This window comes from Diabrotica virgifera, chromosome 8 (genome assembly GCF_917563875.1).
Source record: "Diabrotica virgifera virgifera chromosome 8, PGI_DIABVI_V3a".
NCBI lineage: Eukaryota > Metazoa > Arthropoda > Insecta > Coleoptera > Chrysomelidae > Diabrotica > Diabrotica virgifera.
The window spans coordinates 190532709-190546331 of NC_065450.1; the positions used below are offsets into that span (position 1 = coordinate 190532709).

At 33.9% G+C, this 13623-nt stretch overlaps 1 protein-coding gene across 1 annotated transcript in view; it reads right to left on the minus strand.

Moving 5' to 3' along the window:
• The window catches only part of LOC126890370 (uncharacterized), a 368464-nt gene that overhangs the window by 11058 nt on the left and 343783 nt on the right, over positions 1–13623 (minus strand). The window contains exon 5 of the mRNA XM_050659247.1: positions 9344–9545. Coding sequence (XP_050515204.1) covers positions 9344–9545 — 202 coding nt within the window. The remainder of the gene's footprint in view (positions 1–9343; positions 9546–13623) is intronic.

A 13623-nucleotide genomic window follows, 5' to 3' on the forward strand; every position in this document is an offset into this window, starting at 1 on the left:
AATCGGGACCCGAATCTGACTAAAACTGCGCTAAAATATCGCCCGATAATCAGATGTTTCACGAAAACATAAGTCGCACAAAAAATATCGACATTCTTTCGAGAAAACATTCAACAAGTTTGCGGTACAAATAAAGCCGATACATCACAAAAAACTTAAAATGTAGGATACAACTCGTAATAGTAAATAGTAAACAAGAGGTAAGTGACCCAGGATCAAAACAGATATGAACTGTGCCTCTAGTTCAACGTATTGAATGGATTGTAGTTTCAGTAAATCGTCAGCTTTTTTTATTTTAATTGGAAAATATTTGAAAAGAGTAATTTATCATATTCTAATAAGAATAATAATAGTCCGTTCTTTAACGGTAAAATATTGCAAAACCTCTAAATTTTAAAGAACCGCTTGGATTGACATGAAATTTGGCATACACATAGCTAATAAGTCAAAGAAAAAAAGTGATATTGTGCCGATATGTGCTTTTGCCCTGGGGGTGAAAAAATATTCGTCCAAAGTAAGTCAGGAAATGGATAAACTGACTAATTCTAACTAACTTTTGTTCTGTAGAGTTTTTTTCACTTAGTCAATACTTTTCGAGTTATTTGCCAGTAAATATGTTCATTTGTTCAACAAAATAACCACGCTTTTAGACGGTTTTTCGCAAATAACTCAAATAGTAAGTCTTAGCAAAAATATTGCCTGTAAAAAATTTTAAAAAATGGTGTATATATCACGTCTCTATACCTAGTAGAAGCAGAGTTATTGCTAATGAAAAATAGGTTCATATTCTTGAAATTCCAAATCGAACACTTTAACGTGAAATAACCAAAAATGAAGCACATTTCGGGGAAAACTCATTACAACTTATTTAAAGCGTTTAAAAAAAGTTTCATTTTTGTTTTATAAAAAAAAATTCTAGCATCAAAATTAAACAAGTTACGCTGAAAATAAATTTAGTCCCTTTTTGTTTTGGTAAAAAAATCGAGAAAATCACCCCCTAATTGGTTTCTTAAATGAACTTAATCGTTACGACTTCACAAGTTTCTTGACTCGTGTATGTATTGTTTATATGATCTGTAAGTTTCATCGGTTCAAAGTCCTTATGATTGAAAGAGCTGTAGTTAAAAGGGGTTGAACGAGTCACTGATCACGAATGTATGCAAATTTAGAAACACCAAATCTTAATCAATTTTTGTCCAACAGAAAAACAAAAAAAAAATACATGATATTCAGAAAAGCAATGCTGACTTTTTTTGTTTTCCGAGATATTTGGTATCTCTAACAATTTTTATGTTATTTTGAAAAAAAGCATATTTTTCAAAATTAAAATTTTTAAAATTTTTATTTTGAAACCAATTTTTTTCAAAAATTAGCACTTTGAATCGATGAAACTTACAGATCATATAAACACAACATAAGTAAAATAATTTGTGGAGCGGTAACGATTAATTTCATTTAAGTTGCTAATTAGGGGGTGGTCTTCCCGATTTTTTTTTGCCAAAACAAAAGGGACCAACTTTATTTTGAGCGTAACTTGCTTAAATTTAATGCTAGAAACTTTTTGTAAAAAAAATAAAGCTTTTTTTAAACACTTTAAAAAAGTTATAATGAGTTTTCCCCAAAAAGTGCTTAATTTTTTGGATATTTCTCGTCGAAATATTCTATTTGAAATTTGGTGAATATGAATCTATTTTTCATTGGCTATAACTCTGGTTCTTCGAGATCCAGAGACCTAACGCGTACACCATTCTTTTTACTTTTTTATAGGCTATATTTTTCCTAAGAACGTTTTTTTCAACAAAATACTTACTTTTGAGTTATTTGCGAAAATCCGTCTAAAAATGTGTTTTTTTTGTTGAAAAATGAACATATTCACTCGCAAATAAACCGAAAAGTGTTGACTTGACGAAAAAGCTCTATAGAACAAAAGTTAGTTAAAATTAGTCAGTTTACCCATTTCCGGACTTACTTTGGACATATATTTTTTCACCCTAAAGAGGGGGTGAAAGTTACCCCCAGGGCAAAAACGCACATCGGCACGATATCACTTTTTTTCTTTGACTTGTAAGCTATATACAGGGTGTCCCAGACTAATTTAGCCAGGCTATATCTCTTAAACAAATAGAGATTTTCGAATGGGACAAAAACTGATCTATTCCATTTGTAATACACTGTTATATGGCGTAGAAAAAATCATCCCCTAAATATTCATCCCTTAGTTACAACTCCTAACTTTAATTTTTTTAATAGCACAATGTACATTTTTTAATAGTTTTGGATGTGGTCTTCGATCGTCTATTCAACACATTTTTTAAAAATAAAATCGGCTCGTAAATGATCAAGAAAATATCAGTTTAATTTTGTTAATTATGTGTTCCAGACTAATTTATCCAGGCTATATTTCTTAAAAGAATAAAGATTTTCGAATGGCACAAAGACTGATCTATTCCATTTGTAATACACTTTAATATGGTGTAGAAAAAAATCATCCCCTACATATTCATCCCTTAGTTACAGGGTGCTATTAAAAAATTAAAGTTAGAGGTTGTAACTAAGGGATGAATATTTAGGGGATGATTTTTTTTCTACGCCATATTCAAGTGTATTACAAATGGAATAGATTAGTTTTTGTCCCATTCGAAAATCTTTATTCGTTTAAGAAATATAGCCTGGATAAATTAGTCTGGAACACATAATTATCAAAAATAAACTGATATTTTTCTTGATTACTTACTAACCGATTTTATTTTCAAAAAATGTGTTGATTAGACGATCGAAGACCACATCCAAAACTATAAAAAATGTACAGGGTGCTATTAAAAAAATTAAAGTTAGGGGTTGTAACTAAGGGATGAATATTTAGGGGATGATTTTTTCTACGCCATATTACAGTGTATTACAAATGGAATAGATACGTTTTTGTCCCATTCGAAAATCTCTATTCGTTTAAGAGATATAGCCTGGCTAAATTAGTCTGGGACACCCTGTATATGCCAAATTTCATGTCAATCCAAGCGATTTTTTAAAATTTAGAGCAAAAACCGTGAAAGAATGAACTATAAGTACTGTTTATTATTATTATGTTATTAATGGCTTCCAGTCGAAACCAACTAGATTAGATGCTAAAAACTGTAAAATCCTCTTCTAATGAGTTAATTAATAGGACTACTTTGGACTTAACAAGTGCTGTGTTTTAAATATAGCCAGAGGGCAGGAGCAGTCCGGAGGATTCGATATGCAAAATGGCCAGAATATCGAGGCCATGGGTGAAACCGATATGTATAAATATCTCGGAGTAAAGCAAGCGCGGAAAATCGACCATAAGCTAATGAAAACAGATATAGGTCATTCCACGAATATACGACTCTCTTGGATTATCGCGACAACGAATATTTTAGTGTACAACATAGGAAATACGAAAGTAAATGGCTCTAATAATTATTCCAATAAACAGCAATATAATTTTCAAATTACTTTTATTCTTCTTATTTTACACAGCAAAATATTCGCTGTGGAGATAATCCAAGAGGGTCGTATATTCATGGAATAGGGTATAACTACAGAGTATATAGTAAGGGTAAAGCAGCTGCTTCTTTCACAACTTAACAGTAGAAATTTTTTACGGCACTAAACACCTACGCATGTTCCGCTCTTAGCTATTCATTTGACATTGTTAAGTGGACAAAAACGGATATACAGAATCCTCAGATAAAAGTAAGAATACAAAAAACAAAGGCACAAAAACACTATCCTCGAAGTGCAGTGGAAAGAACGACTTTACCACGGAATTTATGAGAAAGAGGACCTATATCTGGGTACTCATATTAATGAAAGCTGGAACCCTAGTACAGAAATAAAGAGTAGAATTGCCAAAGCCAGAACAAGTTTTATGGAATTTAAGAAAATCCTGTGCAGTCATGACCTCAATTTGGAACTGCGCATAAGAATGGTTCGATGTTATATATTCCCAGTACTACTTTACGGGGTTAAAGCATGGACCCTGACAGAATCGCTTTTAAAAAACCTAGAAGCATTTGAGATGTGGGTATATCGCCGTATTGTGAAGATCAGTTTTGTAGAAAGAGTCACAAACGAAAGGGTTTTGCAACCTTTGAATAAAAGTTGTGAAGTATTGAACACGGTTAAGAGGTGTAAACTGGAATACCTTGGTCATATGAAGCGTCACCCAGAAAAATATGACATACTTCACCTTGTGAAGCAACGTAAAATAATGGGAAAAAGAAGTGTGAGCCGCCGTACAACTTCTTGGCTTAAAAACCTACGCCAATGGTTTGGGAAAACTAGCAATGAACTATTTAGTGCGGCTGTAAATAAGACAATGTTTGCTAGTATGCTAGGCAACATGAGAGTCAACGATCGACCAGCGGTCTCGGCACCTTAAGAAGAAGAGTAGTTTAATTCCAAAAAGTGGCGTGCGGTGACTTTTTCGAAAGGGGAAGCGATTCAATAAGGATATAAAAATATTTTCTTAAGGGTCGAGGGACGAGCAACTTTCCACCTGATAACACTCTGATGCGCAGGTGGCTCTCTATCATTAAAGTACTTAATTATGTGAGACGTCCCGCGTACAAGGACTCACACGCTAAATCCGTGACGCGTGAATGCATGAGGCATTTTTTCCCGCTATTTCTAGTAACTAGTGACCTGTCTTCTTCTTCAGCCTGTGTTCGTCCACTGCTGGACATAGGCCTCTTCCATTTGCTTCCATCGATTTCTACTCTTGGCAATTCTCATCCATTGCTTGCCCGCGACTTGTTTGATATCATCTGCCCAGCTCTTCTGCGGTCTGCCTACTAATCGCCTGTTCTCTCTTGGTCTCCAGTTTGTTAGTCTCTGTGTCCATTTTTCGGGATTATCTCGGGCAACATGTCCGACCCATTGCCACTTGAGCCTTGCTATACGTTCTGCTACATCAGTAATCTTTGTTCTTTCACGAATGTGGATATTTCGAATTTTGTCTCTCAAACTAATCCCTAGCATGGCCCTCTCCATCGCTCTTTGAGTTGTACTGAGCTGCTCTAAGGTTTTCTTTGTAAAGGCCATGGTCTCCAGTCCATATGTAGTTACAGGCAAGATACATTTGTCATAAACTCTACGTTTTAGACACATTGGTATATCTCTATTCTTCAAGATAAAGCTTAACTTGCCGAAAGCTACCCAAGACAATTGTATGCGTCTTTTTATTTCGGCTATTTGGTTTACTTTGCCGATTTTAATGGTATGTCCAAGATATATATAGTGGTCTACATTTTCAAGACTGACGTTGTCAATAACAAGATTAGTTTGTACATTACTCATTATTTTTGTTTTCTGAAGATTCATTTTGAGACCTATTTTATTTGACTGCCGGTTTAGTTCCTTCATCATTTGCTCCAGTTCCTTGATATCTGTACTGAATAATACTATGTCGTCCGCAAACCTCAAATGACTCAAATGTACACCATCAATGTTTAGACCTTTTTCCTCCCAGTAGAGCTGTTTGAATACATTTTCCAATGCTAAGGTAAAAAGTTTTGGTGAAATAGTATCACCTTGTCTAATACTTTTACCAAGGCGTATTTTTTCGGTTTTTTGGTCTTCATTGATTTTGATGTGGAATGTGGCCTGTTCATAAATGTTTTTAATGAGTGTAGTGTACCGTGAGTCTATTCGAGCATCCCTGAGGGCTGACAAAAAGGACCAGGTTTCAATACTACCGAAAACCTTGTGAAAGTCAATAAATGCCATATGTAAGGGTACATTATATTCTGTGGTTTTTTCTACCAGTGTTCTGACGGTTTGTAAGTGATCGTTAGTACCAAACCCTTTTCGAAATCCCGCCTGTTCAACCGGTTGATATAAATCAAGTTTTTGTGTTATGCGGTTGGTTATTATTCTTGTTAGCAATTTGTATAAATGTGACAACAAACTTATAGGCCTGTAGTTTTCAATATTAGTATTGTCTCCTTTCTTGTGTAAAAGTATTATTTCGGCGTTTTCCCACAGATTGGGTATTCTTTTCTCTATCAGACACCTATTCAGCAAGACTTCTACAACCTCTACAACGGTGTTGCCACCCATTTTTAACATTTCAGACGATATATTATGATCCTCGCCAGGAGCTTTTTTATTCTTCATTTGCTGTAAGGCATGTCTAATTTCCGAAGAAGTTATTTTAGGGAGAGTTTCCGAGCCGACGTTTAGAATTGTTCTATGGTCTGTTCCGGGGTTCTGGATGTACAGAACCCCCAGAACCCCGAAACAGAACCCCGGAACAGTGACCTCTCATTGATCTCTATTGCTAGCTCGGGCCTTGAGTCCTCGCGCCGGGCTTGGCTTTCTAAAGAAGAATCATATTTAAAAAAAAATATACTCCGAGGCATTTTCCACAACACACAACTTTCACTAAAATGACACTTATTTATACTCGAGGTCTATTCTCCTATCAACTTCTGATAATTGTTGAATTCAGTATTTTTTAATGGATAATAGGGCTAACTTTCAAAGTCTGTCTTCGCTTGCTGAATTTCTTTTAAACTCTTAATTTGAAACTTTTAATGCATCTTAATACTGCAAAACTTCGTTCAACTGATGCACTTGTGGCTGGGATAGTTAGTAGTACTAATTCACACAACTTGACCACTTCACACAGCGACTTGTTTAAACCAGTAGTTATAAAGAAATCCCAGATTTCTGGGTATTTCTTTATCATTCATGTCAGTTGTTTCATAAATGATACTTAACTGAGAATGCAAAGCTGGGATATCAAAAAATTTTCATTATTTAATCGTAATGACATAAATTCCTCTGTGGGAAATTTTGATGAATTATAATTAGAAACATTAAGATTATATATAATTCTACAAATTTTAAATCGTTAAAATTTTGAAAGCTAGAATTCATTTGTTGTAGAATATTATCAAAAGGTCTCTTTGTTTCCTCTGTTTTCTCTGTCTCTCTGTCTCCGAAATTATCAATCTTCATTATTTTTCTTTCATGTTCAAACCCCATATGTTCAGTTTTATCCCAAATACACACACCGGCAAAAATAGGCGAACACCTTAAAAATGGGACAGGTTTGATGTCTCGAATTTCCTAAACCAGTGGTCCGATTTGAGTGATTCTATTAGTATGTTATAGCCTTATTATTTAAGAATATCGTTGTAATAATATTGTTGCTAGACAGGTAAATATCACTTTATACCGGGTGTGCCAATCATACTGTGTTTTTTTCTTAAAGTTTGGAACACCCTGTGGAATATTCTAGCATATGTAAAATATTAAGACTAATACACCATTGTAGAATTAGGCTTTCTTAACATTTTTATTTTTGATTCATTTACTTATGTGAGATAATAAAAAAGTTATGTGCGTTAACAACTATCCATGTTTTTCATCAATAAATCCTCATAATAGGGGAGGAAAGTATACTCAATTTGCAGTTACTGGAGCGTTATGGGGACCTATTGGATTGTTATGAGTATGTGCTAAAATCAGAAAAAGGTTTTTTTAAGGATTAAGTTTTCCATAAAGTGGGGGACTTTTCATTTGAAACAATCATTTTTCTCCGATTATAGCGCTATCTATCCATAATTCGAAAAAGTGTGTCGAATAAAAGTTGCTTATTTTTACGTAAAGAATCCAAATCTGCAATAAAAATTGGAGACTCCTATTTAAGATTTTAAATTAAATCCCCCACCCAACCTCCGTGGGGGCTCGTGACACCTCAAGGAAAGGGGTGGGGGTAAACTGAAAATTTTAAATACGAACCCTGGGATATTTCGCGAAATGAACATCAGATCGTAAAACTGCAAAATACACCTATTCAATATTTTTCAAAAATCTACCGAATGACACCAAACACGACCCCCCACAGAGGTGGGGTGGGGGGTTACTTTAAAATCTTAAATAGGAGCCCCCAAATTTTTATTGCAGATTTGGATACTTGACGTAAAATTAAGCAACTTTTATTCGCAATATTTTTTCTAATTATGGATAGATGGCGCTCTAATCTTAAAAAACGATTGGTGGAAATGGAAAATTTAAATAAAAAATGGAGAGTCCCGCACTTTATGGAAAACTGAACTTAACTTTTTTTTTGGTTTTAGCACCCACTCTTCACAATCCAATAGGTCCCCATAACGCTCGAGTAACTGCAAATTTAGCATACTTTCCTCCCCTACTATGAGGATTTATTGATAAAAAACATGGCTAGTTGTTAAAGCACATAACTTTTTTATTTTCCAACATAAACAAATATTCCACAGGGTGTTCCGAACTTTAAGAAAAAAACACTGTATGATTGTTACACCCGGTATAAAATGACATTTACCTGTCTAGCAACAATATTATTACATCGAGATTCCTGAATAATAAGGCTATAGCATACTAAAAGAATCACTCAAATTGGACAACAGGTTTAGGAAATTCAAGACATCAAACATGTCTCATTTTTAAGGTGTTCGGCTAATTTTGCCGGTGTGTGTATTTTTAAACTGCTCTCCTTTTTTTAATTATCGTATTAATAAAGTCATCAATTTGTCTTATACAAAATGCAATACCATTTCATTTCTGTGTCAAATAAAAGATCAGTAAAAGGAAATACCTCTGCAAAAAATTTAAATCGAAATATTCTTTAAGCGAATGTATGTAATACCTAAGCACCCCTTAGCAGCAGTAAGCCCAGTTAACAGTCGGAGCATCTCACTTTCGGGAAGGCGATACGACGAGCGCTTCCATGGCATACCAAAATTCGCGCAACTAGTGCTGCGGTCATTGAACCCTGACCAATTTTAAAAGGGACAACTGCATGACAAGCGGCGATTTTGGGATGCCCTTCTGCCAGCAGTGGACCAAATAGTTGAATTTTGTGCATATTGAGTTCGTTCGTACGCGATTAATTTTTAATATTTTTGAATGCTTATTGGCTAGGTAATATATAGATTATTTGGATTAGGGAAAAATTTTATTATTAAATATTAATTAATAATATATTTTCTTATATCGACGAATAAATAGGCAAGCGGCGCTTCCCCCGCTTCCATGGACCGCACGCCTCTGATTCCAAATAAATGCAAGCTATAACTTTCAATCATATTGTTACAATAGGGCTTTTCATTCACAGTCATTTGTTTCGAGCTTCTGTCATGTGTCACATAATATTAATATATCTACGTCATACGTTATTGGTATCTGGAATGATACAAACCAAAGACGTATGGCGTAGATATATTAATATTATGTGACAAATGACAGAAGCTCGAAACAAATGACAGTCGACGAAAAGCCCTATTGATTGAATCTTGTTAGTACTAACTGTATTAGAGATTTCGCTGGATCTTACCTCTTTCGGGGACGGGTTCACGCAAACTACGTAATTTGAGCACAGCCTCTTCGCGGTAGATATCTCCTATTTCTGCTATACATCGCAATATTAATCTACCACCGTCAAAGTGTTCTTCAGCAAGTGTCATGCTGAGCGCGAGATCACTCCATGACGGCATCTCATTAAATTTATTTGAGGAATGAGGTTCAGTTTTCGCTACCTGGAACAACGAAAATTCATAAATTAATAAAATTTTAATATAAAACTGAGTTACTTTCTCCCTCTATTAAATACCTCACATTGTTTTAACTATACTTTTTGTGCATTTTTTATTGATTTTTTTTTATATAGATACATAAAATTTTCAGCAAGATATACATAATAAGCTTTCAGATATTTATATATCGTCGGCCTCATATGAAAAGTGCCTATGTCCAAAACAAGTAAAAATAAGATTTTTGCGTCATCTGATTAATATTTATGGTACGCATGCATAGCAAGACAAAAAAGTTCAAAAAAGTCAATAGATGTCGCTAGAACCACAAAAAAGAATTCTACCCAACTCCACGGCGTTAGGTGAATCACATGAAACTTGCCAAAGTTCATCGTTTTCATTGAGATTAGATGTACCTACTTTTGCTGCGCTGCTGTGTTATATCTTCAAGAGAAGTATTATAAGCTAACATATCTTCATGGAAATTGTGTAAACTTATTGAAGGTAAGTTCAATTTGATCATATTATTATAGTTTTTGTGTTAACTATATTTAAGTAGCATTATTATCCTTAAAGCCCCACATTTGTTTTTCTTGTGGGACTTAAGCATTTTTCGCAGTTTATTTTTGGCGACTTTTATGGAGTTACGCATATTTCTTCATGATTTTCGTTATTAAATGTGCCTAACTCCGAAATTTTTTCTTATTTCAAAAATGAAAGTTGCCTAACTCCATTTTTAAAGTAATAATATTTTAAAATAGATCTATCTTTATGAGGAGGCTGACGGACACTATTCTAAGTAACTGTGTCAAATAAGATAAAGTTTTAAGTCAAAATCATTCTTTAACCTTCGGATGACCAAGCGGGGGAAATTGTGACCCCAGCGTTTTCTTTAATAAATTCAAAAGTATTTTTAATTTTTAACTCATTATTTTTTTATTTGACTTTAATATCATTCTAGATATCCTCATATTTTGAAATAAAAAAAATTCCCTATATTTTACGAATAAAAAATATATTCTGAAGTTGATGTTTTTAGTAAAATAGCGTCTATTGTGTGTAATTACAAGTAGTTTTACGCTAACGACGTTGACTTTGCAAAGTAACAAGACACTTACTCAACACACACACTACACATGTCACTAATACTCATGTTGTGACTGGCTCAATGACATAAAGTCCATGCCGAAAAAAAAAAAAACTTTATTTTTTGTTAATAGTCATTTTTGACCTGGGGTCATTTCCCCCCCCCCCTTGGTCATCCGTGTAACAAAAAAAGGTTGGTCATCGGAAGGTTAAATCAGTTTTTTTTCGTCTCCTGTAAAATTTGTTAATTTGGACTTATGCACTTTTCATTTGAGGCCGACGATATGCTTCTTTGATTGCCATAAAGCAGTGGTCGGCAAACTTTTTATCCAAAGAGCCAAATATGAACATTACAACAATTTAAAAAAAATTGGGAGCCAAATCTGTTTGTTCAGCAAACTTTTATTACACTAAATAAAAAAAGGGTCTAGTCGGTTAAGATAGAGAAAAATGCTCCCAGCGATATTCCAAAAATAAAAAACCACATGTTCTACATCAAAAAGTATTCGACCAAAAAAATTTTTAAACCCATCCATAACCCCCCAAAAAATTAAAACGTGTTTTTTCCTATTTTGGCGATATATTCGTTTCTGATCATCGTAGAAACTTCTATTTTCTTTCGTTTTGTAAGGTTTTATTTCCTACAACACTGTATTTTTGCAAAATTTTTGGCGCAAAATCGATTTTTTTTTAAATGTTGATATGTAGAACCGAAAAGGGAAAGAACAGCAAACGTGAGTTTTTCAACTGATCATGAGAATCAGGAATACTATTCCAAGCGTTGAAAATGATCATATCGTCCTCCTCCAGTTCTTCTTCAATATTTCCAATTCAACACAAAGATGTTCGAATTTAGAACGCCATAACTCGTTGTTTTTAAATCCAGAAATTGCATTTCAAAATTATTAATGCAAATTTCAATTTAATGCTAAAGTCTGTAAGTTTGATAATAGCTAATTTATCAGAATGAGATGTAGGGAATGGTTTTCCTACCAATTTTTTTGTAAATAAAAATATTATTGCGCTTTCTATATTCTTTTCTATATTTGTGCCAGAGCCGCACCTAAGGAGCCAAAGAGCCACATGCGGCTCCGGAGCCGCACTTTGTCGACCACTGCCATAAAGCATTCCAGTAAGCAGACCTTAAAGTTCTTAAAGCTTGACAATCTGAAAGAGATATTAATAAATATTGGAATAAACTAAACGTCTATCCGTACAGAGGCAGGAGCATCCAATCATAAAATCAATCGTGGGGTACGACAGGGATGTATAGTAGGTAGTGTATCGCCTCTGCTCTTCAACATATACTACGAGTAAATCTTTCAAGAAGCATTAGAGGATGTTGAATCGTGAATTCGAATTAACGGAGAATATTTTTTAATAACATGAGAGACGCACACGACTGGTGGTATGCGCTGACGGCTATGAAGTCCTTCAGGAGTTACTGAATAGGAATAGAAGTAAGTCAGAAGTATGGACTTTCACTAAATATTAAGAAATACATGTATGATGATCTCTAATAAGGAACAATAACTTAGACCAGCGGTTCTCAATATTTTTGAGTCATGTACCACATCAGTTCCTTTTATTATTTTTGGTACCACCTATATTTTTAGATTGTATTATCAAGGCTTAATAAGTACTACTATTTTAATTTTTTGTGTGTTTTTTGTACCACCGCAAATAATAATATGTACCACCAGTGGTACATGTACCACAGATTGAGAACCGCTGACTTAGACGAATCAGTGTATACGGTCAACAAATAGAAAGAGTAAAATCATAAACCTACTTTGATATGAACGTCAATGGAAATTATTACCATACCCTATAAATCAAATATAGGATTGAGAAAATAAGAGTTGCAATTTCAAAAAATGGCTAAACTAGTGAAATGTCATGATTTGTCGATACCCATAAAAATCAGGTTACTACGATATATCCTTCCTACCTTGTTGTACGGAGTTTAGTCGTGGACACTCACAGAGTACTACCTGCAAGGCAGAGGCTTTCAAAATGTAGCTTTATCGTCGAATCCTGAAGATATTTTATAACGACCACATTACTATTAAGGAAGAATTAAGAATACAGAAAGGAAAAGAGCTGCTAACCACAATAAAAACAGGCAAAATCAAAAGCCTCGATAGCATCAATAGTAATTATTCGATAACAGACATTTGTGTGGCAATCCAGCCTTACCTGGGGAATGTATATTACCTAAATCTTAAAAAAGTAAAGCTCAAACATAGAGCCAAATTATTTATCTTCTGGTGTGAGGAACTTTGGCCAACTAGATTATTTCCAGTAATGCAGGCAGAATCTTTTAGGAGTTTTTCTTAACAGGCTGATACGGTTAACAATTTTTTTATTTATTAACATAGAAAAACATTCGTAGCAGATTTATTATGAGACTAAATTATTAAATGGGCACAATTGAATGATTTTTCTGCAAAATTGATCATATTAATCATTCGAAGCCAGTGAAATGCTCCCAATATTCTTTCAAATCTTATTGTGTTAAACGACGACTCATTATAAAAGAAAGTAGATATATAAAAAGGTGCCTGTATGCAAACTGTGGCCGAAAAGCAACAAAATAAATAATTTAGATATCACTGACAAACGGAAAAATACAATATCTTAAAAAATAAAAATTGAGCAAGTTCACATCTTGCCTTCTCTTCAGTATATTTTGCACTAAACAATTATGCTATTGTTATTCTAAATAAATTCATGAACTTCATCAATAATCAACAAGACGGTAAGTGAAGTTATGATCTAAACACGTGAACCATTCCAAACGAATTAAAAACCTAACAACTGGCGAACTAAAAAGATCAAGGGCATCGATCCCTTTCTACATCATGCATTCGACTGCAAACAAATGCCACACAGGTTTTATATTAAATTTATTAAAATAACTATTTTGCCTAATGGCAACATGACTGAATACCGCTTTATTAATTCAAAATGTTTAACCCTTCAAAATCCATCAAAT